The sequence below is a fragment of the Pelophylax lessonae genome (assembly GCF_965119305.1).
Source record: "Pelophylax lessonae genome assembly, chromosome: 1".
In the NCBI taxonomy this organism is placed as follows: domain Eukaryota; kingdom Metazoa; phylum Chordata; class Amphibia; order Anura; family Ranidae; genus Pelophylax; species Pelophylax lessonae.
Genome location: NC_138768.1, coordinates 165,200,880 through 165,228,827, shown reverse-complemented (window position 1 = coordinate 165,228,827; position 27,948 = coordinate 165,200,880). Strand labels below are relative to the sequence as shown.

The 27,948-nt window shown below is 46.4% G+C and overlaps 1 protein-coding gene across 1 annotated transcript in view; it reads left to right on the top strand.

Moving 5' to 3' along the window:
* Positions 1 to 6,002: 6,002 nt before the first annotated feature.
* The window catches only part of RIOK2 (RIO kinase 2), a 72,263-nt gene continuing 50,317 nt past the window's right edge, over positions 6,003 to 27,948 (top strand). The window contains exons 1-4 of the mRNA XM_082274952.1: positions 6,003 to 6,119; positions 8,116 to 8,254; positions 19,784 to 19,900; positions 22,110 to 22,285. Coding sequence (XP_082131078.1) covers positions 6,054 to 6,119; positions 8,116 to 8,254; positions 19,784 to 19,900; positions 22,110 to 22,285 — 498 coding nt within the window. The 5' untranslated portion in view covers positions 6,003 to 6,053. The remainder of the gene's footprint in view (positions 6,120 to 8,115; positions 8,255 to 19,783; positions 19,901 to 22,109; positions 22,286 to 27,948) is intronic.

Genomic DNA, 27,948 nt, shown 5'->3' with positions numbered 1-27,948 from the left:
GAACTGTTTAGGAATTACAGCTCTAAAAGAGGAATTCCGCCTCGGATTGGCCATTCTTTCTAAGGGAAACCGGCAATGAAGCCTATTGGCTTCACAGCCGGTTCCCTACTGCGCATGTGCGAAGCGCGCTGCTCATTCTCATAGGCTCGGTGGAGGGGGAAGGAGGAGGAGGACAGGACTTCTAGTGTATGGCGCCGTGGCGCTGTCTCCCAGAAGTGGCGAAGGATACCTGTCAAAAACAGGTACCCGTCCCCCCCCCCCCTCCCCCCATGAAAAGGAGCCAAATGTGGCACTAGAGCGGAGGAAGAAGAAAAATGGGTGGATCTCCACTTTAAGAATAGCCATCCCACCTTTTTCAAGGAACCAAAAGTAATAGGACATTCGAATCAAAAGCTGTTTCATGGCCAGGTGTGGGCTACCCCTTTTGTTATTTCTTCATCAATGGTCTGGAGTTGATTCTAAGTGTGCTATTTGCATTTGGAATCTCTTGCTGTGAACCTACATCATGCGTTCAAATTTGCTGTCCATGCAAGTGAAACAGGCCATTGTAAGGCTTCAAAAACTAAACAAATCCATCAGAGAGAAAGCAGCAACATTAGAAGTGGCCAAATTAACAGTCTGGTGCATTCTGAGGAAAGAAGAACGCACTGGTGAGCTCAGCAACATAGAAAGTCCTGGACGTCCATGGAAGACAACAGAGGTGGATGATCGCAGGATACTCTCTATGGTAAAGAAAACCCCATTCACAACATCCAGACAAGTAAAGTAGGGATGCACCGTAATGAAAAATTTGGGCCGAAACCGAAACCGAAAATGCAGGATGCCCTTGGCCGAAAACCAAAACCGAAAATGACTTTTTCCCCCAAAAAATTTTAAAATGGATAGAACAGGGGCATACACCAAAAACAGGTAGTGACGTACACCTGTCGCTGCCACCCTGTCACAGTATATGTACTGTGATGGGTTGGCAAGAGGTTAATTTAATTACCAATGGTATTTGTATTATGAAGCATGAGGGGTTAATGTATTGTCACTGCTGGTCACTCATCTATTAGTGACCGACCAGTGACAGGTAATTAACCCCTTTGTGCTGCATTAGTGCAACCAGTATTAGTGCAACCAGTGTTAATTAACACGGATACTGGTTTCACTAATGCAACACATAGGGGTTAATTACCTGCCACTGGTCGGTCACTAATAGATGAGTGACCAGCAGTGACAAAACATTAACCCCTCATGCTTCATAATACAAATACCATTGGTAAGCTGCCTCAGCTCCCCCCCCCCCCCCCCCACTGCCTCAGCGTCCCCCTCCTCGGGTGTCCTTCATTCAAAAGTCCCGCCTCTGGCCAGCGGCACCGCCTCTCAATGACGTCCCTACTACGATCTGTACATTAATGAATGTACATACCAGGCGGGGGGCGGGGCGAGCGGCCGCTATAGAGAGAACTAATGTGATCCATCCCTGTCAGCTCAGCACGTCTATGTGTGAATGAGAACAGAACTGAGCTGACACCGGGCGGGGGGGCGGGCGGAGTAGCCGCTATTAGCTGTAACTATGTGAGAGCTTCACTTCCCTGACAGGAATGTAACTCCGCTGACAGTGAAGTGAAACTCTCACATAGTTACAGCTAATAGCGGCCGCTCCGCCCGCCCCCCCCGCCCGGTGTCAGCTCAGTTCTGTTCTCATTCACACATAGTCGTGCTGAGCTGACAGGGATGGATCACATTAGTTCTCTCTATAGCGGCCGCTCGCCCCGCCCCCTCGCCTGGTATGTACATTCATAATGCACAGATCGTAGTAGGGACGTCATTGAGAGGCGGATGGCCGGCCAGAGGCGGGACTTTTAAAACCTGCCCAGCGCTGCGCTGCGCCCTCCTCCTTCCCCACGGCGGCCATATTTATTTTCGCCAATGTTAACCCATTATCGGCCGAAATGAGATAGGCTCATTTTCGGCCGATAATTTCGGTGGCCGAAATTTCGGTGCATCCCTAAAGTAAAGCACACTCTCCAGGAGGTGGGCGTATCATTGTCAAAGTCTACAATCAAGACAAGACTTCACAAGAGCAAATACAGAGGGTTCACCACAAAGTGCAAAACATTCATAAGCCTAAAGAATAGAAAAAACAGATTAGACTTTGCCAAAAAAAAAACATCTAAAAAAAGCCAAACCAGTTCTGGAAAAGCATTCTTTGGACAGATACAACTAAGATTAATCTGTACCAGAATGACGGGAAGAAAAAAAGTGTGGAGAAGGCTTGGAACAGCTCATGATCCAAAGCACACAACGTTATCTGTAAAACATGGTGGAGGCAGTGTGATGGCGATGGCAGTGGCACTGGGTCATTGGTGTTTAATGATGATGTAACAGAAGACAGAAGCAGCCAGATGGATTCTGCAGTGTTTATAGATATATTGTCAGCCCAAATTCAGACAAATGCAGTAAAGTTGATTGGATGGCACTTTACAGTACAGATAGACAATGATCCAAAACACACTGCAAAAGCAACCCAGGAGCTTTTGAAGAAAAGAAGTGGAATACCCTGCAATGGTCGAGTCAATCACCTGATGTCAACCCAATTGAGCATGCATTTCACTTGCTGAAGGCAAAACTAAAGGCAGAAAAATCCACAAACAAAGAACAACTGAAGACAGCTGCAGTTAGAGGCTGGCAAAGCATCAAATAGGAGGAAATCCAGTCTTTGGTAATGTCCATGGGTTCCAGGCTTCTGGCAGTCCTTGCCAGTAAAGGATCCCCAACAAAATATTAAAAATTAACATTTTATTTATGATTATATGCATTTGTCCAATTACATTTGAGCCCCTGAAAATGGGGGGACTGTGTATAAAAATGGTTGCAGTTCCTAAAATTTGTACTTGATATTTATGTTCAACCTCTTGAATAAAAGCTGAAAGTCTGCACTTCAAATTAATTTGGATTGTTTTGTTTAATTTTATTCTGGTGGCATACAGAGCCAAAAGTATGAAAATTGTGCCGGTGTCCAAATATATATGGACCCAACTAAACATTCCACATTAATAATTATGCTACCAAAATTAGCATGTGCTGTAAATTGCCTCCAGCATTGCTCATGTTTCTTCTTCCTGGAAGCTGCCATTTTGCTGAAGCCCAGAGCCCATGAGAAGTAAATCATAAAGCGGAACTAAACCCATCAATTTAAACCGTTTAGAAACATTTACATTCCTGGATTGCTGGAATTGCTAATTGTCACATTTGCTTGTGTCCTCAACCAAACTGTCAAACCATCAAATGACTGGTGTCATAACTGATCACATGTACAGCACCATAACAGTTGCAGATCAAACAGAAGCAGCTTATTTGGCTGTAAAGGATATGTGAGTTTAATTCAGCTTTAAAACTGTCAGCCAAAAAAAAAAAAAAGAAAACTGTCAGCAAATGAGCCTCTACAAATTCATCAGTGCCTAAAAATAGAGAGCAACTGAGCATGTGCAGAGCAGGGTGAGACAGTTTTATTACTAGATTTTAAACAGTATAGGCTTTTATTTTTAATGTGTTATATAGCTATACCTGCAAAATGACCAGCCTGAAGTCATCTAGCAGGACTTCATTTTCTGAATAAAGTTCCACTTTAAATCGATGGGTTTAGTTCTGCTTTATGATTTACTGCTGCTCAGGAGCTCTGGGCTTCAGCAAAATGGCAGCCACTAGCAAAAAAAAAAAAAAATAAGAGCAATGCTGGAGGCAATTTACAGCACACACCAATTTTGGTGGCATCGTTATTAAAGCGGAGTTCCACCCAAAAGTGGAACTTCTGGTCATTTATTCCCCCCCCCCCGCCTTTGCCACATTTGGCACCTTTCAGGGGAAGAGGAGGGGGAACGGGTACCTGTTTTTGACAGGAACCCTTCCCCAATTTCGGGATACGGCGCCGCGGCGCCGTTCCTCGGATCTTTGGCACCCACCTCCTTCCTCCGCTGCTGAACAAATAGGGATGCACAGCGCGCTTCGCGCATGCGCAGTAGGGACCCGCACGTGAAGCCGTAAGGCTTCACTGCCGGGTTCCCTTACTGGCAATGGCGGCGGCAGCACCAGACAGCCCATGGAAACATTGGCTGTGGTGCCAACATCGCTGGACTCCAGGACAGGTAAGTGTCCTAATATTAAAAGTCAGCAGCTACAGTATGTGTAGCTGCTGACTTTTAATTTTTGGAGGGGGGGGGGGGGCTGGAACTCCTCTTTAATGTGGAATGTATGTTCTATGTGCTAAAGAACATTAGAACATTAATTTTTATCAAGTTGTTATGGGTAAAGGGGCCTTTCACACAGGTTTTCCGAAAAGGCCCGCCGGTCAGTTTTTTAGGCAGGCTTGATCAGAAGCTCCATGCAGCTCTACAGACAGGTGGATTTAAATGGATGGTTTGGAGGTAGCCTCATGTAAACAGACACTGGAGTCCATTTACATCCAGCTCCCCAAAGAGCTGCCACGGGCCTGCCTATGTCCACCAGGCAAAGACTGACATTTGTCCTATTTAGCTTTGATTCAGCAGGGGATCTGCTCACAGATCTCCTGCTGTACAGAGCAGAGAGTCTCCATGTGAAAGACCCGAAAACAAATTGCCAACATTCCCATTGCACACGTTTCTGGAACGGCTCAAAGGTAGCAGGTGCCGCAACAACAGCCAGCTGAAGACATAACAGGTCAATGTACATACTGTATGGCCAGCACACCACGGATTATCAACTACCATCTGAAAATTTTACTGAAGAATGATCACATCACAGTAGACAAAGTGCAACATTTCAGGGCCGTGCCGGATGCCTTCATCATGAAAGGTCCTGCATGGCATTGAAACCTTGCACTTTGTCCACTACCATGTGATCATTCTTCAGTAAACCTTTCAAATGGTACTTGATGATGGCAAAAAATGTACAAAGGCAGGTGTGCCAGTATGAATGAAGGAAAAAAATAATTTTATTTTGGACATAGTGGCAAAGGGTTAGTATCTGTGTCATGTTTGTGCTGCTGTCTGCTCACATATTTATCCTGGTGACCATGGTCATTGTGATGGAAAGTGATGATGGGAAATCCTAAATTTTGACCGGTCACCAAAACAGGAAAAGAGGAGAAATCTTCCAATGGGGACATTGGATACAGTCTAAGGTCCCAATTACATCTGCAGGCCACACACATTTTTGCACAACATTTGAATGAGCTGCCCACCGTGTGGTGAAGACACTTCTGCACCTTTTCCCAGAATCGAGCTTGGCAGGTTTGTCACACGTCTGCTGGCCACATTTAGGGATTCCATTAACAATGCATGTGTATGGAGACTTAGAGAGAATTACCGATCACTTCCTGTTGTGGCCACAGGACAGGAAGTGACGGAAAATCTCCCCAATGGGACAGAGAACAGAAAAAAGGACTGGTTTTTAGATGTTCCCTTCTCTATACTGGAACACGTGTACAGCTATGTATGGTATAGTAGCACACATTACAGATATAAAAATAACACACAGAGCACAGCTTAGCCAGTGATCAGCCCTTGTAGAAATGTCCCCAGCAGCCCAGCAATGAGCCCCAGTCTGCAATGACTGTCATATTACAGACACCTGTGTGAGCTGTACTATAAGTCCCAGCATGGCCTAGCACATTAGACCCTCTAATACTTGCCCCATAATCAGTGTGCAATAATAGAAATAATCCCAGACCTCCATATACCTGGTGCTGTGCGATTCTCTGCCTCTCCCCTCTGTTCCCGCCCACTTCAAACTTTTCAGTTTTCTCCTAGGCAGCCAGGGACTCGGCAGCGCCATTATACCAACAACAAACTGCATTCACCCTTCCCTAGGAGAAAGCCCTCAATCAACCACGCCATATATCCGGATAATATTATATTATCCACATCACCAAGGGCAGTCATCATACATTAGGACGTTTCAGGTAAAGATCAACATTAGCTCTAACGTGACTATAGCCCTGCAAGGACTCCCCGGGAGGACGTTACGTCGTGACGTTCGCGTGGAACGCATGTGTGAGTTTGTGCGTTCCAGGCTGCCAGGTGGTCGGCATGGGGAAGCTGAATGTGGTTTTGCTTCGGTATCTGTCCAGAGATGACTTCAGAGTGCTCACCGCGGTATGTGTGTGTTTTCTGGGGAGGGGAGGATGGGCGGCAGGCTTGTGTCTTGTGTCTACACTCGGGGCCCTGTGTGTACTTGTGAGAGATGGACTGCACAGCCTCCAGCATCTGGGCACACTGTACAGTATATGGCAGCCTTTCTCAACATGGAGGAACCCTGGAAATAACTTTCCGGCCTCAAGGAACCCCTGCTAAAAGTTTCTATGTCTACAACTCCTGGTACATTAGTGTGGTGGTCAGTGGGAAGAATTCTCCTGTTGCAGATATCTAAAAGATCATTTATATTAGTAGGAACTTTTCTGAGTGTCGGAAATTGCCATTGGAACCCCTAGTAACCTCTGGAGGAAGCCTAGGCTTCCATGGAATCCTGCTGTATGTCATTGTGGGGCGATGTTCCTCCTCCCCGCTGACGCGGGCACTGTTCCTCCTCCCGCTGACGCGGGCGGTGGGTCACACTTCCTCCTCCCCCTGACGCCAGCGATGGGGCGCTCTTCCTCCTCCCCGTGATGCGGGCGGTGGGGCGCTCTTCCTCCTCCCCGTGACGCGGGTGGTGGGGCGCTCTTCCTCCTCCCCGTGACGCGGGCGGTGGGGCGCTCTTCCTCCTCCCCGTGACGCGGGTGGTGGGGCGCTCTTCCTCCTCCCCGTGACGCGGGCGGTGGGGCGCTCTTCCTCCTCCCCGTGACGCGGGCGGTGGGGCGCTCTTCCTCCTCCCCGTGACGCGGGCGGTGGGGCGCTCTTCCTCCTCCCCGTGACGCGGGCGGTGGGGCGCTCTTCCTCCTCCCCGTGACGCGGGCGGTGGGGCGCTCTTCCTCCTCCCCGTGACGCTGGCGGTGGGGCGCTCTTCCTCCTCCCCGTGACGCTGGCGGTGGGGCGCTCTTCCTCCTCCCCGTGACGCGCGCGGTGGGGCGCTCTTCCTCCTCCCCGTGACGCGCGCGGTGGGGCGCTCTTCCTCCTCCCCGTGACGCGCGCGGTGGGGCGCTCTTCCTCCTCCCCGTGACGCGCGCGGTGGGGCGCTCTTCCTCCTCCCCGTGATGACGCGGGCGGTGGGGCGCTCTTCCTCCTCCCCGTGATGACGCGGGCGGTGGGGCGCTCTTCCTCCTCCCCGTGATGACGCGGGCGGTGGGGCGCTCTTCCTCCTCCCCGTGATGACGCGGGCGGTGGGGCGCTCTTCCTCCTCCCCGTGACGCGGGCGGTTGGGGCGCACTTCCTCCTCCCCGTGACGCGGGCGGTTGGGGCGCACTTCCTCCTCCCCGTGACGCGGGCGGTTGGGGCGCACATCCTCCTCCCCGTGACGCGGGCGGTTGGGGCGCTGTTCCTCCTCCTGCGTCAGCGGGAGGAGGAAGAGCGCCCCACCGCCCGCGTCAGCGGGAGGAAGAAGAGCGCCCCACCGCCCGCGTCAGCGGGAGGAAGAAGAGCGCCCCACCGCCCGCGTCAGCGGGAGGAAGAAGAGCGCCCCACCGCCCGCGTCAGCGGGAGGAAGAAGAGCGCCCCAACCGCCCGCGTCAGCGGGAGGAAGAAGAGCGCCCCAACCGCCCGCGTCAGCGGGAGGAAGAAGAGCGCCCCAACCGCCCGCGTCAGCGGGAGGAAGAAGAGCGCCCCAACCGCCCGCGTCAGCGGGAGGAAGAAGAGCGCCCCAACCGCCCGCGTCAGCGGGAGGAAGAAGAGCGCCCCAACCGCCCGCGTCAGCGGGAGGAAGAAGAGCGCCCCAACCGCCCGCGTCAGCGGGAGGAGGAAGAGCGCCCCACAATGACATACAGAAGGATTCCATGGAAGCCTAGGCTTCCTCCAGAGGTTACTAGGGGTTCCAATGGCAATTCCCGACACTCAGAAAAGTTCCTACTAATATAATTGATCTTTTAGATATCTGTAAGAGGAGAATTCTTCCCACTGACCACCACACTAATGTACCAGGAGTTGTAGACATAGAAACTTTTAGCAGGGGTTCCCTCTGTACAGAGCCCTGTGTTGATTGTCATCATTTTTTTCCATTTAGGTGGAAATGGGTATGAAGAACCATGAAATAGTGCCTGCAAGTTTAATAGCCTCTATAGCCAGTCTGAAGCATGGTGGTTGCAACAAAATACTGCGGGAGCTGGTAAAACACAAACTCGTTTCATATGAGCGAACAAAGAGTGAGTAATTCCTTTTATTTTATTGTAATGTTTTCCTTATTGGCATATGTATTATTTGTACTGCTGCACATCTACCTTAGTTCTTAATGCTGACTTTCAATTTTGTAATGTGAAAAGGCAATTTTGGGTTTGGGTCAATTTAGTGTGTATACAGTAAACCCCCCCCCTCCATCGCGGGGGTTATGTTCCAGACCCACCCGCAATAAGTGAAAATCTGCGAAATAGAAATACCCTATTTAAATACACCCTAGGCGTGTTTTTATAACTTTTACGGTACTATGAAAGCATTTTAAGGTCTTTAAACACACTTTTAAAACAATAGAAACACATTTAAACACATAAAAAGATATTGAGAGAGAGAGCAATGGAAAACACAAAAATATTTAATTTATAATTAATATAATGATATTAATAGGTCTTACAGAAAAAAATGTGAAATACCGGGACCGTGAAAACTGAACCGCGATATAATGGGGGTTTACTGTATACAGTCTTTTTATGGCTTCAGATTATTCAACTGTCAAACTGGAAGTGCTCTTTTCTGTAGCATTGTTTTGAATCATTTTGGCCTGACTGTTCAGGTGTCACTTTTTTTTCTTCTTTTTATGGACTGACAGTGCCCTGTCTCTGCTTCCTATTTATCAGGTGACAGTACTCTGTCCCTGCCTTCAATTTCTGCTGTTGTATTGTCACCTTGTCACACAAGCTTCTGATAGGGACTACAAGTGGCTGTTTTACATAAAATAGACCGGCAAGGTCCACTGTTTTCACCATCAGAAAACCCATCCTGGGGGCGTGACTTGGCCATGCTAGCATGAGGGCACATCCTTGGTGAGCTTGTGCATCTACCCAGGCTTCCATCGCTGTATACCAGGGACACCGCCACCACACGTGCCGCTGTATGCCCAGCTGCCGACGATCCTCCTCCCAGCCGAACAAAAGCGCCGCAACCCGATCAGGACTACTGGACTCCTACTTCTCCAGCGGCCTCCGCTCGCACATGGAAGGTCCCAAGATGGCGCCCAGTCGCCGCCTGCAGTCCGCGGCATCTTCTCCCTGCTCAGATCCGCAGCCAGACACACAGCCTTCTTCTTTGCATTGCAAGAGCCAGGTACAGTGCCACAGTCCAGCTCCCTCACATGTCTCAACCTCACAATCACACACGAATTCTCTGATGGGTGACTTGGACAGAGATTGGGACTAAGGAGCATATTAGAGCACTACCCACCAAATCTGCCATATCCCTGCTGATCTCCACCGTTGAAGCTAATTTTAAAGAGGCCCTAGATCCTCTAAAATCTGAAACAACTGCTTTGGGCAACAGGATTGAGACTCTGGAATCTGGTGAAGAAGATATCACAAGCTCTGTAATAGCATTAAAGGGCAGAGTGCAGAGACAAGATAATATGGTTGAATCTCTCCTTCTGCAATTAGATTACTGGGAGAACAGGGAGAGGAGGCAAAATATACGTGTCAGAGGCAACGCAGGCGCCAGATTTAATAACCACACTACAAAGGATTTTTACACAAATCCTAGGCAATGCAGCTCCAGCATGTATAGAAATTGATCAAGCTCACCGGGTTCTCATTCCGCCACCGCAGGATGTTAACAGACCCCACAATGTCATATCTAAACTTCATAGTACGAAATCAAAGAAGCCATCATGAGGGCCATTGATTTTGATCGCGCACAAATCTCCTTGTTTCCTGACGTATCCAAGCGGACATTAGTGATGCGCAGATCACTGCATTCTGTACTGGAGGTCCTCCACCAAGAAGGCGCCACTTACACATGGGGTTTTCCCTTCCCCCTCACAGCGAAGAAAGATGGGAAACGGTGTTATTCTGCAATAAAAATTATCTCCCTAAATTCATGGACACTCTCTCCCTTCCTCGAGTGGACTTTGAGGACTGGCGATTTTGTGACGGATGTCCTTATCCCCTCGGGTCCAGGGCAATGGCATCCTGCCCCCCCCCCCCCCCCCTCAAAGGTCTTGGCGACACTGACAGGCTAGCAGGCGGGCTTCAGCGGATGCTGCTGCAAAGGATGGTTGATCATTTGAAGCCTCTTTCCACAGAACTTATTTCTCTCCTCTCCTTTTGTTACACTGTCTCTCACAATGCTGTTAATATAGGCTTACTATTGGAGACGGCCTGTAACAGAACTGATATATCATACTGATGGCCTTATTAGGCTCTGAGGGTGGAATGGGCTGCAGAGCTACCAGTGGTGCTGAGAACTTTCCACTCGGACTGACTCCCAAACGGAATACTCCTTGATCTACCGCTGTCTGCCTGCCCGCTAGCAGTGCCACTTTACTTACCAGCTATAAGATCTAGAATCTAAGTGTTTGTTGGTTATATGTTTTTTGGCAGAATAATTAAGTATTGTCCCTGGGGGATTATTAGCCTTCATCTTGAATAAGCCCGGGGATCCCATAAGGATGCTCCACGCTTCTTTCCAACTATGTTCTCCCCATTATCCGACCACCTTCTGGTGGGGACAAAACCCTCTACTGTTCTTTGTGCACCTGAAGGGTGCAAGACTGTTTAGAGGTTGTTTATTTATTTATTTTTTTTAAGGTTATTTTTATATGTGTTGTTTAATAGTGGTCTCTACACACCTGGATTTTATTATTATTTCAGGTACTTATATAGCGCTGTCTATTTACGCAGCGCTTTACATATACATTACACATTCACATCAGTCCCTGCCCTCAAGGAGCTTACAATCTAAGGTCCCTAACTCACATTCATACATGCATAGTAGGGACAATTTTTATACAGGATCCAATTAACCTACCAGTATGTCTGTGGAGTGTGGGAGGAAACCGGAGTACCCGGAGGAAACCCACGCAGGCACAGGGAGAACATGCAAACTCCAGGCAGGTAGTGTCGTGGTTGGGATTCTAACCAGCGACCCTCTTGCTGCTAGGTGAAAGTGCTAACCACTACACCACTGTGCCGCCCACATTTATGCACAATGGAAGCATTGCTCGGCCATCACTGGTACCAATTATAGGTCGCCTGAAGGGATCTCCTGGACTTTACATCCTGCTGCACAGACACCGTGTGATTATCACATGGGAATGATGTCTCATTTAAAAGTACAGTAAAACCTTGGTTTGAGAGTAACTTGGTTTAAGAGCGCTTTGCAAGACAAGCAAAATTTTCAAATAAATTTTGACTTGGTTTACAAGCGATGTCTTGATTTACAAGTAGCCTCAAGTCACAGCTGAGTAGAAAAGAGAAGAGAGGCACCTCTAAGTGTAGCAATATGATTAAATTTAATGAAGGTACAACATTTAGCAACTCACATGGTTGATGATTGGAACAGGCACATCTAAGTATGCAGGCATCCAGGCTAAAGCTGTCCACATAGACCATCCTCAGCACCGCCATCTACGTCATCCCTTCCATGCTGCCCCTCGCTTTCAGATCGCTTTACTGCAGGGTGGTCTTCCCGGTCAGGATTACAGACTGGCAGCCGGCGGTGCAGAAGATAGTCTATGTGGTCAGATTTACCCCAGATGCCTGCATACTTAGATGTGCCGGTTTTATTCATCAACCATGTGAGTTGCTACATGTTGAACCTTCATTAAATGTAACCATATTGCTACACTTAGAGGCGCCTCTCTTCTCTTTGATACTCTGTAGCTCCTGCTGGATTTTGCTTCTAATCCCCTTGTGGAAGGGGCTATTTTTGGATGGACATTTTATGACTATATAACCTATCGCAATGCTATAATCTTTTTATATGGACTATAAACTGAAGGACTTATGAATAAATGGTTGTGGAACGAATCATCTGAGTTTTCATTATTTCTTATGGGGAAATGCGCTTTGATATAAGAGTGCTTTGGATTACAAGCATGTTTCCGGAACGAATTATGCTTGCAATCCAAGGTTTTACTGTACTTTCCTACAATATTGGGGAACTATGTTCTAACAAACATGGCAAGGTGTGGCAGGAACTCCGTCACATTGACCCACCTACCGTGATGTTCCAGGAGACCCACTTCACTGCGACATCCATGCCTAAATTGTCTCACACAGTATTTTCACAGTGGTACCTATGTCCTTCCCTGATCCCTAAAGCAAGAGGGGTGGTGGTAGCTATACATAAAAGATGCCCTTTTGTCCTAATGGAACAGGTCATAGACTGTGAAGGCAGGTACCTTTTTTTTATTTGCGAAGGGTACTATTGCAGGTCAGTCTATAACTGTTGCAAATTTTTATGCCCCAAACATACGTACTGTTAGCCCCTGTTCACAATAAGGCGACCTGTGAGGCGACCTGGTCGCCTCACAGGTCGCCACAGGTCGCCTCCCATAGGGAAGCTGCGGACCCGTTCTAATAGGAGCGACACAAGTCGCTCCGACTTAGAAAAAGGGTCCGGAGCTTCTTTGGGGCGACCAGGAGGCGACCGCCATAGACTTCAATGTTATGAAGTCCGTGGCGGCCGCTCCGGGGTCGCGGCGCGCTGCTCGCACCGCGATCTCGGAGGTCGCCCCGGGAAGTAGCGTCACGTGTATGTGAACCGGCGCTTAGTTTCCTTTCCACAGTTTTAGGAAAATTGTTTAAGTTTACAGAAGGCCTCCTAATTTTGGGAGGAGACTTCAACTTGCCTCTGGATACTTCATCTGGAAGATCAGTATTCTCCTTCACAACAGGAAACCCTTCCAAAAACTACTAGGCTCCCTACACCTGGTGGATAGTTGGAGGGCAAAACATGCATCTGAAAAAGATTATACTTTTTATTCTGGAGTCCATAATTCTAACTCCAGGTTGGATCTCCTCTACCTGGAACAGTATCACCTTCATCGCCTTGTCAACGCCTCTATTGGGCAGAGAACTATCTCTGACCATGCTCCAGTATCTTACGATCTCCCTTTTAGACCTTGGGAGGACAGAATGGACGTAGATGCTCCATGAAAACCTTTTGGAGAATCTGGAATCCTCACTCAAATCCTACTTTGAGCTAAATTCCACTGAATAGGCATCTGCGCAGTCAGTCTGGGAAGGCCACAAGGCGGTGATCCGTGGAGTACTAATTAGTCATAGTACTAGACTCAAAAAACTAAAACTTAAGGCCCGTACACACGTACCGATTTTTGGCCGAAACTGTTCGGCCGCCGAACGATCGGCCGATTTTCGGCTTGTTAGTATGATGCTTCCGACAGCCGACAGTGCACTTTCGGCCAAACAGAATCTGTTGTGCAAGCATTAAAATTTTTGTATGCCGACACCAGAACGGCCAATTGTTCACCAGTCAGTACAGAATTCGGCCGACAGACAGCAAATTTGCAAGACTGGGCATGCTCAGAAAAGAAAAAACACAAGGAAAGTTAACCATCACATGACATCACTTCTGCAGTCGGCTGTTGTTGGCCGACAAAATTCGTGTGCAGTCTTTTGCACTTTTCAACAGACACGACAGCCCTGGACAAAAGACGGCCGATCGGTACGTGTGTACGGGGCTTTAGAAGAGTTGGCTGATCTACTGGAGGAGATCAGACGATTGGAACAGAGGCATAAATCCCCCCCTACTACCAACAGATGAAAAGACTGGAGTACTTAACTGACTGAATGTCTAGAACATAGGGCACGGAATAAAATCTGATTTTATGCCCACAGATTTTTTGAGTTTGGAAAAAAATAAGGTGCGTCTCCTGGCACAAGCTCTTTGGAAGAAACAGTTTGTCGTGCACATGGTTCACGATGACTCTATCGTAGACACCTCTAGTTTTGCAATAGAATTCCAAAAATATTCACAATCCTTATATAATATTCCCCTACCTGATCCCAAACAGCCCAACACAAACGTACCTTGATTCAGGAGTTTCAACTTTACCAAGCAAGATTATACAAGATCTAGAACGTCCGTTCACTACTATGGAAATAGCCTCAGTTATTGCTGCTCTCCCCAATGGGAAAAGCCCAGGCCTGGACAGGTTTTCTAACCTATGAAAAATTATCCCATATTTTACTGCACCCTCTCTGCACGTATCTTAATGCTATCAGTGCTTTAAATCCATTCCCTAAATAATCCCTATTGGCGCACATAGTAATCTTACCTAAACCAGGGAAGGACTCTATGCTATGCCATATTACCGCCCCATATCTTTATTATATTCCGACACAAAAATGTTCTCAAATTCTGGCCTTACGATTGCAAGATTCCTTAGCATCCATAATTTACTTAGACCAGACTGGGTTTATTCCTGGAAGGGAGGCTCGGGACAACCCGGTCTGGGCTGTCCATATCCTGCATTGGCTACGTCATGGTCCCTCTCAATCGCCGGCGTTGCTCTTGTCAACCAACGCTGTGAGGACCTTTTGATAGGGTGGACTGGTTATACCTGGAGGAAACCTTGTCAAGGTTGGGCCTTGGGCAGAGAATTCTGAGATGGATATTAGCATTGTACCATTGCCCGGAGGTCAGGGTTACATACAGTAGTTACGCCGATATACGAGGTGTCCGTGTGGGTACAACTGAACATAAATTATCAGCGTACGCAGATGACATACTTTTTTTTTTTTTTTTTTTTTTTAAACCTCATACCACCTTGCCAATACTGGTATCTGAATTGCAGAGGTATGGCCACTTATCCAATTTCCAAGTGAATTATTGCAAATCTGATATTTTACCGGTAGCAATACATTCAGACCTGATGTCCCTTTTTATAAAGAAAAACTTTTCATTCACATGGCAAACCCGGACACTCCCATATTTGGGTACTAATATATCCCCTGACTATCACCTTCTATATTCAGATAATTATGACAAACTTCTGCAATTCATAGAAGGGGACCTTAAGTGGAGGAACATATCCCTTACCTGGATGGGACGTATTAACCACTTAAGCCCCGGAAGATTTTACCCCCATTCCGACCAGGGGGTATTTTGCGATTCGGCACTGCGTGACTTTAACGGAGAATTGCGCGGTCGTGCGACGCTGTACCTAAACGAATTTGGCGTCCTTTTTTTCCCACAAACAGAGCTTTCTTTTGGCGGTATTTGATCACCTGTGCGATTTTTTGATCACGCGCTATAAACAAAAAAAGAGCGTCCATTTTGCAAAAATAGCAATATTTTTCCCTTTTTTTTTATATGAAATTCCCCCCAAAAAAAATGTAAAAATCAAAATTTTTTAAAATTTTCGGCCAATTTGTTTTATGCTACCTATGTTTGGTAAAAAAAATCGCAAAAAGCGTATTTTGATTGGTTTGTGCAAAAGTTATTGCGTTTACTAACTAAGGGAAAGATTTTTGTCATTTTTGTTGTTTTTTTTTTTAACGCGTAATGGCGGCGATCTGCGATTTTTTTTTTTTTTTGCGGTACTGCGACATTGCGGCGGACAGATCGGACCCTTGACTGACATTTTTGATACTTTTGGGGTTACCAGTGACATTTCTACAGTAATCAGTGCTATACATATGCACTGTTACTGTAAAAATACACTGGTAGTGAAGTGGTTAACTTTATTTGAGAGGGAGGGGCTGTGTGTGTCCCTAGGGGCGTGATTCTAACTGTGATTGGCTGGGGCTTCAGCTGTATGCAGAGTGATCAACGGATCTACATAGTAGATCCAGATGATCAGCTCTCATACAGCGAGGAGAATGACAGGCAGCTTGTTTACACAAGCTGCCTGACTTTCTCCCTCTCCCCCGCCGATCGCAGAGTGGCCGGCGGACATCGGGTCCGCCGGTCACACGCGCGGGGGGGTCCGTGACCACTCGGGAGCGCGCCCTCGCTCCCTAGACCCTCACAAGCTAGTGACGTAGACCTACGTCACTTTGCCTGTGAGGGGCTGACCGCCGACGTAGATAGTCGTGCGGCGGTCGGCAAGTGGTTAAAGGTTGAAAATTAATGTCTTACCAAGAATCCGTTATTTGTTGTACACTGTACCTATCGACCTACCCCATACGTTTTTTCAGACACTTGCTTAAACTATTTACAGCATTTGTGTGGCAGAACGCGCACCCCAGACTACTCGTTATTAAAGAGGAAGTAAAAACCAGTGTGTTTGTTTTTTTTTTTCCACTGAAAAGCAAAAGCATACTGTGCTAGTATGCATCGCATACTAGCACATTATGTGATACTTGACTTCAAACTGGAGGCCGCATACACTTTCAGCCGTCTTCCTTCCTGGTTTGCGGACTCCGGCTATGCTACTGGCCAGGAGCCGCGTGAAGTCAGTTCTGCGCATGCGTGCAGGAGCCGCCGGTCACGGCACAGGGCTCTGAAGAAACGGCACGGGCGGCATGACGTCATCGGTGCACTATACAGTAAATCTCTCCTAAACGGTGCAAGTTTAGGAGATATTTACAGTACCTTTTTAGGTAAGCCTTACCTATAGGTACAACTTAGAGGGGGGTTTACAACCACTTTAAGTAGATGCAAGGAGGACGGGGGTTTGGGACTTCCAGACATTTACTATAAAGCAATGGCCCTGGTACACATTCTCAGTTGGCATCATAGTTACTCTGAGAAACTGTGGGTATTTTTGTAAAAAAAACCATAGCGGGTCATAATTTAGCAGGGGCATCCTGGATTGCTGACGCGAATAGGGGGTCTGTCTTCCTGGGTTTCCCCTCTTACATTAATTACCCTGAGAATATGAGAATAAATAGGAATGGGGAGCTAGCTCCTCCGACATCTCCTTTGGCCCCATTGGGAGGGTTTCCATGGTTCGTCCCAGGTAAAGAAGTAGTGTTTTTTTGACATTGGGGCACAGACAGACACTAGATGTTCGAAAATTGCCCCCACAGGACATATTACTACCCTAGATCTACTGAGACAGACCTGGACAATTCCCCTTGAATTTCCGGCGTCCTAGACAGCTGCAGGACTTCCTCATTAAATTACGCCCCAAACTTTGTACCTCGGACTGCCTTACAGAGTTTGAAGACGTGTGCCCATCGTTCAGACACCTCCCATTTACTTTCTCACACATGCCGGCTCCTATTCAGAACACAATCACAAACTACCCCTTCATAGTGGGAGACCAAACTGGAAATTAAATTCTCTCCACCCCCAATTGCTAAAAATAGTTCAGCTATCTCATGTCTCATTCATAAGTACAAAAATGCAGGAATCCTGTTAAGTTCCTTTCTCTGTGGTATCGCACACTCCACCGCTTGGCAAAAACGTTTCCTGTGGTGGACTCTAGATGTTGGAGGGGCTGCCCGCAAGAGGGAACTTGTATACACCTGTGGTGGACTTGCCCTAAAATTCAGATGTTCTGGCAGGATATCTCACCATGGATATAGAAGACCACCCTCAAGCCAATTGCATTTAGACCTCTTACCTTTTTTACGATACCGCCTCATTTCTGAAATCGTATAAACGCAGTGTGACTCCACACTTGTTGATCGCAGTTAAGTGCCTATTTGCTAGGTACTGGAGGAAGAACCTGTATCACTCTTGAAGAGTGGTGGAGGGAGGTGGAGAGGATAATGGACACAGAGAGATGGGTTTATAAGAATCGGAATACAGAACAACAATTTTTAGATGTATGATCTGGGTGGATGTTTTACTCCCTGGAAATAGCTGGGCTCACCAGATCCCAAACACCAACACATTTGATACTTACCCATATAGGCATGCTATATAGTCTGGGAGGGATATCACAAAATCCAACCGATGGCCGAGCGTTGTACTGCATTATTATGAGATACTTGGTGATAACTGAATGACTTCACTACTGACTTATGGCTGGGAAGTCACATTCCTGGTGCTATTGAGACCAGTAGTAGTTTTGGTTAAGTTTAGTCTGTTCTTTTCCTTACTCATGAGTCTGGTCAGTTGGAGGACTGGTCTCTCTAAACTAAGATCTGAAGACTTTCAACTTACCCTATTACGATGCTGAAGAGTCATTGACCAGTGTCCTGCGATGCACTACTTTCACCCATATAAACGCGATGGGAGGACTCTACTGTAACAACCTCCCGATGATGACTGCATATGGGAAATAATTTCGATATAGCCTCATACAACTATATAGTCAGTATATAGTTTAGAATAACACAATAGACTGGTGGTCCACTAAAACCAGATCATATGGGGTATTCTCAACTTCTTTGGTTTTTGGTTCCCCCCTTTTTTTTTTTTTTTTCCCTTGTTTTCTTTCTTTTTCTAATGCCACTATGTGATTACTTGTTTTCTTTTACTGTATAACTTGTAATTGTCTGAGAAATCAATAAACACTGATTACAAAAAAAACCATCCTGCATTAAGGAGTGCATGCTTCTAGACAGAAAACGGCAGCAGGAAATGTTTATTATGAAGCTGTAACAAGTTAAAAAAAATGAAAACATAAAGGAAAAAGGACAATTGGTATAGTAAATAAAGAACACATTTAAGAATTAAACAATTCTCCCTCTTTTTGCTACCTTTGTTGCATCTCAGTACTGCTAATTTCCTGCAGCCACTTTCTGTCTATATGTATTTGAGGTCACTACTGCGCTACTCACTGTTCTTGATGGAAAAAGGGAAAGCTCTGACACACTGAAGCAAAGCCGTCTTCCTCCACTGCGATGGGCTCCTCTAAAGAGAGCCACATTGTAGAGCAAGGGTCAGCAATCTGTCGATCACGGACAGGTGACGGGTTGATCGTGTCCCTTGATTGCCTATCCCGGAATCTGGAGAGGAAGGGTGTGGCTCTCTTTAGAGGTGCCCATCATATGGTGCTTTTCCACTGCATGGAACCGAACAGTTCGGCTCGCTTTTGTGCTTTTCCACTACATGGAACCGAACGGTACAGCTCTCTAAAACAGTACCACCTCGATTGTGGTTCCAAGAGGTACCATACCGGTACCATATCCCACAATCCTTTGCATGCAGTCACTACTAGCCACTGATTGGTCAGAGAATCGTTGTTATCCCACCCACTTAACTTTAGTACTACTTTAGTGGAAAAGCAAACCATACCAAACCGTACCATGCGGTACCAGCAGTGGAAAAGCAAACCGGGCCAAGCAGGGCCAATCAGGGCCGAATAGTGCTGAGCCGGTACTTGCAGTGGAAAAGTGCCATTAGAAGAGGAGCAGGGCTTTGTGTCTGTATGTCAGAACTTTCCCTCTTTTCCAGCAAGGAGAACAATGGGCAGCACAGAAGTGACCTCACCACATCTCACTACAGGTCTCCTGAGGCTGACAGTCAGGCACAGTGCCTTTTGGATGATATCAGACTAGAGGTAAACAGCTAAATGAGGCTGGAGGTACTGAAATGGCATAGCTGTTTTTCAGAAGTAATTTGGAACAAAGGATAGACAATATCAGGCTACTGCTGAGGCATAATAAACCTTTCTAAATGTCACCTAGCAAGTCTTTACATTTTGAGTTCAAGTTTAAAGTTGCGTGTGACCATTACTTCTCAGGCATCACAGTGACATGACGTGTGGGAAAATCTCCCAATGGGTTTACAAACAGGAATACAAACCTCACAGAATTGTTTTCTCTTTCCCAATGTATCCACTTGATTTGGGCTTTAGTTTAAAAAATAATTTCTGTTCTGTGTTTTAGCTGTTCAGGGTTACCGGCTAATTTATGGCGGCTATGATTATCTAGCCCTCAAAACTCTCTCTTCTCGGGATGTTGTTACTTCAGTTGGAAACCAAATGGGTGTTGGAAAAGAATCAGGTAAGTGAAAATAGTGATTCAGAACCATTATCCATGCAATATTTTCTTGTGCATATTTTGTGTTTTATCTTGGCATTCAAAGTTTTTTTTTTATTTGACCTTGGATATTTTAAATATACATTTACTAAATCTACTGCATGTATTTTTATATTTTTTTCCCTTTTATTGTATGAAACAGTACTAACAATCTCACAGTCTATGGTGGATTTTATCTTCTGAGATAAGCCCACTTATCTGGGAGCCCCCTTTCTCCCACCCCCAAAAAACACTTCTTAAAAGCTCAAAAAATAAACCATTAGAGCTAAAAAATATTTTGAGCCCTTACTCCTAGATGCATCCTGCAGATCCTGATAAGATTGCTTGGTCTCACGGATGCTTCCTGGGGAGCAGAGTACCCCAAATCCTGTGAACATTCACTTCTTGCACAATGCAAGTACATTTAGCACTTTAAGGGGTTGCATCAATCTGCTTTAACGGCAAATGCAGCCTGCTTTTAATGTCAGTTTGAGACACTTCTTGAGATTATCCAGAATTCATTGCAGGTGCTGTCGGCCTATTTCAACTGTTTTTTTAAAACTAAAAAGCTACTTTAAATTTTATACCTATTGCTTCAAAATGTTTGACCAGCAGAAAATATATATATATTTTTTACTGCTATCTGGAGCTGCGTAAGTCCGCTTATTCACACATAAGTGTTGCAATGCCCGATTTTACCCAGTAGACTGTGCAGGAATATGCATCATACATGTCTTGCAGTGCCATTTGTTTTGAGTGACACCCCAATATGTCTCCACAACACACTTGTGCCACAGCGTACCACAACAGTGCACTACAAAAAAAATACATTGTGTGCTGAGTTCTCAGGTGTTGATGTGCATTACAGCCCATTAGGTTAGAACAGGCTGCCTAACAATGCACAAAACCCTTTAAAAATGCATGCGCAGCAGTGCAATGCATCCTGTCATGAGACAGCCCTCGCATACTGTCATGCTAACTAGGGGTCATCAGATAAGAAGAGAGAGAACTCTTCAATAACGCATACAGAAATCAATTTGCTTTTGTTTAGTAGAGTAGTGAAAGGCTAGAACCCCCATATCAGGTTTTTATTTCTGCCCGGGTCAGTGTTGCAGCTTCTACCTTATTTTCCCTCTGGTGGAACAGTTGTAAGGAAGGAATTAAAGTGGTTGTGAAGGAACCAGTTTTTTTAATAGAATGCATGAAGGTAAAAAACCTCCTGTGTGCAGCAGACCCCCCCCCCCCCCCCCAATACTTTCCTGTGTCCCATCTCAATTCAGCCGTGTCCATGAGAGCCTTGCCTCTCTGGGGACTCGCACTCCTGATTGGATTTTGGCCGCAGTGGGAGCCAATGGCTATCGTTTATAGCCAGTGAGCCAATCAGGAGGGGGGCCGGGCCTGAGACACAGCTCCATGTGTGAATGGGCACACAGAGCTGCAGCTCGGGAGCGCATCTGCTTGGGTGCCCCCATAGCAAGCTGCTTCCTGTGGGGGCATCCAGCAGGAGGGAGGAGCCAGGAGTGCCGGCATGTGACCCAAGAATAAGAGGATCCGGGCTGCTTTGTGCAAAACCACTGCACCGAGCAGGTAAGTTTGACATGGAGTTTTAATCCTTCCCCAGTCTATGTAAAACTAGAAAAAAAAAAAGGATTTGGCTTGACCAGGTAAGCCTATTCAGAATGAATTTAGGGTACATTGTCACTTGTGAATGAACTCTGCCTGCGATTATATGGGAGAACCCTAGGGGGGGCTCCTGCGATAAACTGCGAAAGGTAGGCCACTTGAAAACATGTAATCACTAATGCTACGATCGCATCAGTGATCAGCCCTGGAGGCAGACTGTCTGCCTGCCTTATATTGAAAACAATCTGAAGCAGAGTTTACCTGCAGTGAAAACTGCATGTCAAAACTTTTAGCAGATCAAGAATAAAATGAAAATCTTGTAAAGGTTGGTTCTACACCTTCTTGCATATGCTTAGTGATCCTTTAGTACAATGGATGATCAGACTGATGACTACAGATGCTTAACTTTGACAGGTACTCGTTAAATTCAGCTCTGTGTATTTGCAGCTTCTGCATGTTTTGTGGTTTTCATTTGTATGTTCTCAGTTCCATTTTCCCAAATGTCTGTTGGTTTTGATTTATTGTTCACCAATGACCTTCTCTCCTGCATTTTGTACATTCCTATATCTAGATATCTATATTGTTGCAAATGAAGAAGAGCAGCAGCTTGCATTAAAACTTCATCGTCTTGGAAGAACTTCCTTTCGCAATCTAAAAAATAAGCGGGATTATCACAAGCATCGGCACAAGATGTCGTGGCTCTATCTGTCACGTCTGGCTGCCATGAAGGAGTTTGCGTACATGAAGGTAATATCTAGAAAAAGTCTTTTTTTTTTTTTTTTTTTTTATTTTGACATAATTTGATTGACTAGGTCAGGGGTCTACAACCTTTAAGACATAAAGAGCCACTTGGACCCGTTTCCGAAGGAAAAAAAAAAACTGGGAGCCGCAAAACCTACAAAAACCTACCGGGGGGTCGAAAACAGGGACGTAATTAGAAATCACAGGGCCCCATAGCAAAATTTGCTATGCCCAATGATCATACCCCAATGCAGAGACCAGCGTACATGCCCCTTTCAATGCAGTGACCAGCATACATGCCCCTTTCAATGCAGTGACCAGCATACATGCCCCTTTCAATGCAGTGACCAGCATACATGCCCCTTTCAATGTAGTGACCAGCATACATGCCCCCTTACAATGTAGTGACCAGCGTACAAGCCCCCTTACAATGTAGTGACCAGCGTACATGCCCCTTACAATGTAGTGACCAGCGTACATGCCCCTTTCAATGCAGTGACCAGCATACATGCCCCTTTCAATGCAGTGACCAGCATACATGCCCCTTTCAATGTAGTGACCAGCATACATGCCCCCTTACAATGTAGTGACCAGCGTACATGCCCCCTTACAATGTAGTGACCAGCGTACATGCCCCTTACAATGTAGTGACCAGCGTACATGCCCCTTACAATGTAGTGACCAGCGTACATGCCCCTTTCAATGTAGTGACCAGCGTACATGCCCCCTTCAATGTAGTGACCAGCGTACATGCCCCCTTACAGTGTAGTGACCAGCATACATGCCCCTTTCAATGCAGTGACCAGCATACATGCCCTCTTTCAATGCAGAGACCAGCGTGCGTGTGTGCCCCCTTCAAAGCAGTGTGTGGGCCTCCCCCCCGAGGCATCGCTTCACTTGCCTCACACTGGTGCTTGGCGTGCTGCTGCTGCTGACATCTTTTTCGTCCTGCATGCGCGCCGCTGCCCTCCTCTCCGACAGCGGGCGGGAAGGTGACGTCGGGACGGTGCGTGGCTAACGCACGCACTGCCCCCCCACGCGACGTCACAGCCAGGACAGCGCCACAGCGGGGAGTGTCGGGGCGCACAGTGCGCCTCCTCCCCTCGCTATCATCCGCCCCGGAGCCACGGCAAAGGTTCAAAAGAGCCGCATGCGGCTCCGGAGCCGCGGGTTGCAGACCTATGGACTAGGTAAAGTATTGTACATTGGAAAAAATCTAATCTTTATTTTAACTTTCATTTACAGGCGCTTACTGTATGTTGTGCCAACAGTTTACACAGCGCTTTACATATATTTTGTACATTCACATCAGCCCCTGCCCTCAGCTTACAATCGAAGGTCCCTAACTCAGATTCATACATACACATACGAGGGCCAATTTAGACAGGAGCCAATTAGACTACCAGCATGTCTTTTGAAGTTTGGGAGGAAACCCAGGTAGGCATATGGAGAGCATGCATACTACAGGCAGGTAGTGCCGTGGTTGGGATTCGAAATGGTAATCCTAATGCTGCCAGGTGGAAGTGCTAACCACTTAGCCACTGTAGTTTCTTGGTAAGGTAACCATCAGTGGAGGGGATGGAATGGTTAACTTTTACTGCCCTGGCCACCAGTGCTGGGGAAGGGTTGGACCGGGGAGTTAACTTTCATTGTCATGACTACCAATGCTGGGAGGATGGGCTAAATTTCACTTCCACTGACCAGTAATGCAGTGGGAATTAAATTTCACTACCAGTGTGGGAAGTGGGTATAGTTAATCGTACGGACACCAGTGCAGGGGGCTATTATTGCATCCACTGACACCAATGCAGGGGGCTATTATTGCGTCCACAGACACCAGTGCGGGGGGCTATTATTGCGTCCACAGACACCAGTGCAGGGGGCTATTATTGCGTCCACAGACACCAGTGCGGGGGGCTATTATTGCGTCCACTGACACCAGTGCAGGGGGCTGTTATTGCGTCCACTGACACCAGTGCGGCAGGGGGCTATTATTGCGTCCACTGGCACCAGTGCGGCAGGGGGCTATTATTGCGTCCACTGACACCAGTGCGGCTATTATTGCGTCCACTGACACCAGTGCGGCAGGGGGCTATTAATGCGTCCACAGACACTAGTGCTGGGGGGAGGGGGGGCGGGGGCTATTGTTGCGTCCACAGGCACCAGTGCTGGGGGGGGGGGCTATTGTTGCGTCCACAGACACCAGTGCTGGGGGGGCTATTGTTGCGTCCACAGACACCAGTGCCGGGCGTTCTTATTCTTACTGACACCAGTGCTGAAAGGGCTAGTGATGCATCCACTGACACCAATGCTGGGTGTTATTGTACTCCAATTTCTTCTAAATAGATACCCAACATGTCAAGCCTTATTGTGCATGCCTGTAAAATCGCAGCAAACTTCAGTACTCTAAAATTTCCCTAGGCATTCTTTTAGACCCTAATGTCTCACCTGCCCTCCTTTTGAAGCTAGTGGAGCAAAGATCATGTGGCCGGGGAAAGTGACAAAGTGAAAGTGATGTAATACGCAATGCTTCTGGGTTCTTACTAGGTAGAGGAGATGAGCCAACCACGTTTGATTGTCTCCCTTCCCTTGACACACCCACCATGCCAGTCCGGGGCCCACAGTTTGGAGCACAGAGCTCAAAATGTATGGTAGGTGTATGTGCTTGGTGGTGGGGACGAGCAGATGTACCATGGGTGTGTAGAGCTGCCAAATGCTATATATATTATAATTCCACCTGCTGCCATGGTATGCCATACATGAATGGCAACTAAGGTTTGGTTCACATTACTGTTACCTGAAAGTTGCGCAACTTACGGTGCGACTTTGCCAAGCGATATGCTGGCGACATGATGTGACTTTGAGGCAAGGTTGGGGCTACACCGCAGGGAATGCCAGGGTAATCTTCTTGTAATGTCAGATCCAAACCACATCAATATAGATGAGGATCTAACTTGGAGGCGACTTCCATTAAAGTCTATGGTCACAAGTCGGATAGAAGTCGCCTTGTAATAGTACATTAACTTTTTCTAAAGCGACTTTACTAGTGCTAATTAGGACAGCTCTGATTGACTAACATAGGATTTCACATGTAATGTGATTTGGGGACTCAAGTCAGATCCCGTGCCGCTCCAGTGTGACCCAAGCCTAAAGGGTTAAACCCTCAGGTGTGTTTGAGCACTTCAGTAGTTTATTTAATCACTTGTGTATACAGCTTCTTTATCCTTTTACTTCTTACCCATGTTCAAGTTTCCAGGAGGAAATAGGTTGAAAATTGCACTGCAGGTGAGCACATGGGAACAAGTACATAGTTTCTGTGCAATTATTGGGTGAATTGGCCCTAAGGGTGGCTCCTTTCTGTGGCAGATTTCTAAGGAGCCACTCTTGCATGCAGGCATTACTGTTGTCTCCTTACACTGTGTACACACATAGAAGCACACAGCCCTGTATCCTAGGATGACCAGACACTGCCCTGGTCCTCCCCCTTTCTTTTCCTTCCTTCTCCTCCCCACCTTCCTTTTCCTTCCTTCTCCCCCCCCCCCCCCCACCTTCCTTCTCCAAACTAACAGACTACTGGAGACTTCCCTGCTGATAACTTTTTCCTATGAAAACTGGAAGTTTAGGGAAGCAGCATTAAAAGAGGAAGATACAGCAGCTTTGACAGTTGTAAACTGCAATTTCCAGGGTAAGAATTTTAACACATTGCGTACTGTAGAATGTTTAGTTTATTATACTTGATGTGATAATCTCTTCACGACCGCGCTATAGCCGAATGACGGCTACAGCGTGGTTGCACATTGCTGGGACGCCGTCATATGATGTCCTCCAGTGATCACACTTCTTGCGTTCTTCCTGCGGTGCACATGTTCAGGCATCTGTGATCGCTCTGTCCTTGGAACACAGCTGATCACAGATTGCGGTAAAGAGCCAATCGCAGTGGCTCTTTACCACGTGATCAGCTGTGTCCAGTCACAGCTGATCACAGTGTAAATTGGATTTGCCAGTTATCGGTATTCCTCTCCTCACACTGACAGTGATAACTGGCAAATCCACACAGGGTTATCTACACTGATAATCTTAGGGCATTGATCATCAGTGCAGCCCCAACAGTGCCTGTCAATGCCCATCAGTGCAGCCTCATCAGCGCACATCAGTGAAGGAGAAAAACGACTTATTTACAAAGTTTTATACCAAACTTAGAAAAACTTTTTTTTATTTTTTTAATTTTCAATGTTTTTTTTGTTTGTTTTAGCAAAAAAAAAAAAAAAAAAAAAGCCTTGTGGAGATTAAATACCACCAAAGGAAAGCTCTGTCTCCAAAAAATTTTGTTTGGGTACAGTGTTGCATGACCACGCAATTGTCTTTCAAAATGCGGCAGTACTAAAACCTGAAAATTAGCCTGGGCAGGAAGGGGGTAAAAGTGGCCAGTAGGGAAGTGGTTAAACTTAAAAAAAAAACTCAAACATTAAAAAAGAATGTTTTTTAATGTGACTTTACCAACCTTTTCCATATGTATAGTTTAAACCTATTTTGCCACAGTCTCAAAGTGTGCCCTTATGTCTTATCCATTGATGAAACTACTTTGTGTCTGGGAATATGGAAAATTAATTCAAAAATATTTACTTATAGTCACAACGTTGGAGGGTACCTGCAATTATTTTGTAATCCTTCTAGCTACCATTGACACCCACTTATCCTCTCTAGACTGTACAGAGCAATGAGATGAATCCTACTTTATTCCCTTAACCAAATGTATCACTGCTGTTTTCTACCAAGCAGAAAATGAAGTACTGTCAGCCATTGGAATAAAATAAATGACATGAGTGCTGAGGTTTAGTCTGATAAGCCACAAGTGTTAATATCCATGTGGAAAGAAGAAAATGTAGGCAGTTTAGAAGAGTAGACTGTTTTCTGTCATTTTTCAGTGTGTTTTAAATATTTGCAGTGCTTAATATGTTGTCAGACAGCTTTACAAGCAAGCACTTCATGCCAGTTTTCACAAAGTAACAGATCTTAATTCTTTAATTTTTTTTTTCTTTATCGTTCATTGACAGATGCAGCTCCATATCTTCTTGACCATTGGGTTATGCTGCCCCCTACAGGAGTTAGGACACTAGGCAGGAAAAAGCTTTACCACACCTATGGGGCAGTCCCTGCAGGCACCCCCCCCCCCCCCCCACACTCTGCTATAGCCCTCAGTTTGCTTCTGCCTAGTTTAGGAGTAGGACCTAGTTCCCTGCTGGGACTTCGGTCTTAGCTGTTTATTTTTGGGAACATTTTTTTGTGATTTCTTTTAGTTAAGAGTTCCTGGAGAACTACAAGAAACAGCCGGCTGGGGTTTGGACTGGATATTCTAGATCCTTAAGGTCTCCCAGCCTGGCCAGCGAGTGTGAGCAGGTTATAGTCCCACTTTCCCTGTGAAGGCACATTCTACTAGGGCATTGAGTGCCTCTTGGGTTTTTTGCCATCAGGCGTCAGTGAGGCAAGTTTGCAAGGCGGCAATTTGGTTGTTGGTGCGTTCACAAAATTCTATAAAGTAGATGTGTTGGCATCTTCGGATGCCTCTTTTGCAGGCTAGTGTCTAAAAGAGAACTTTTTTTCTCTTTTGAGGGTGTATGTTTTTTCTAGGTGAGCTCCAGTTGTTCCTAGTTGAGCTCTGTTACCTGTCT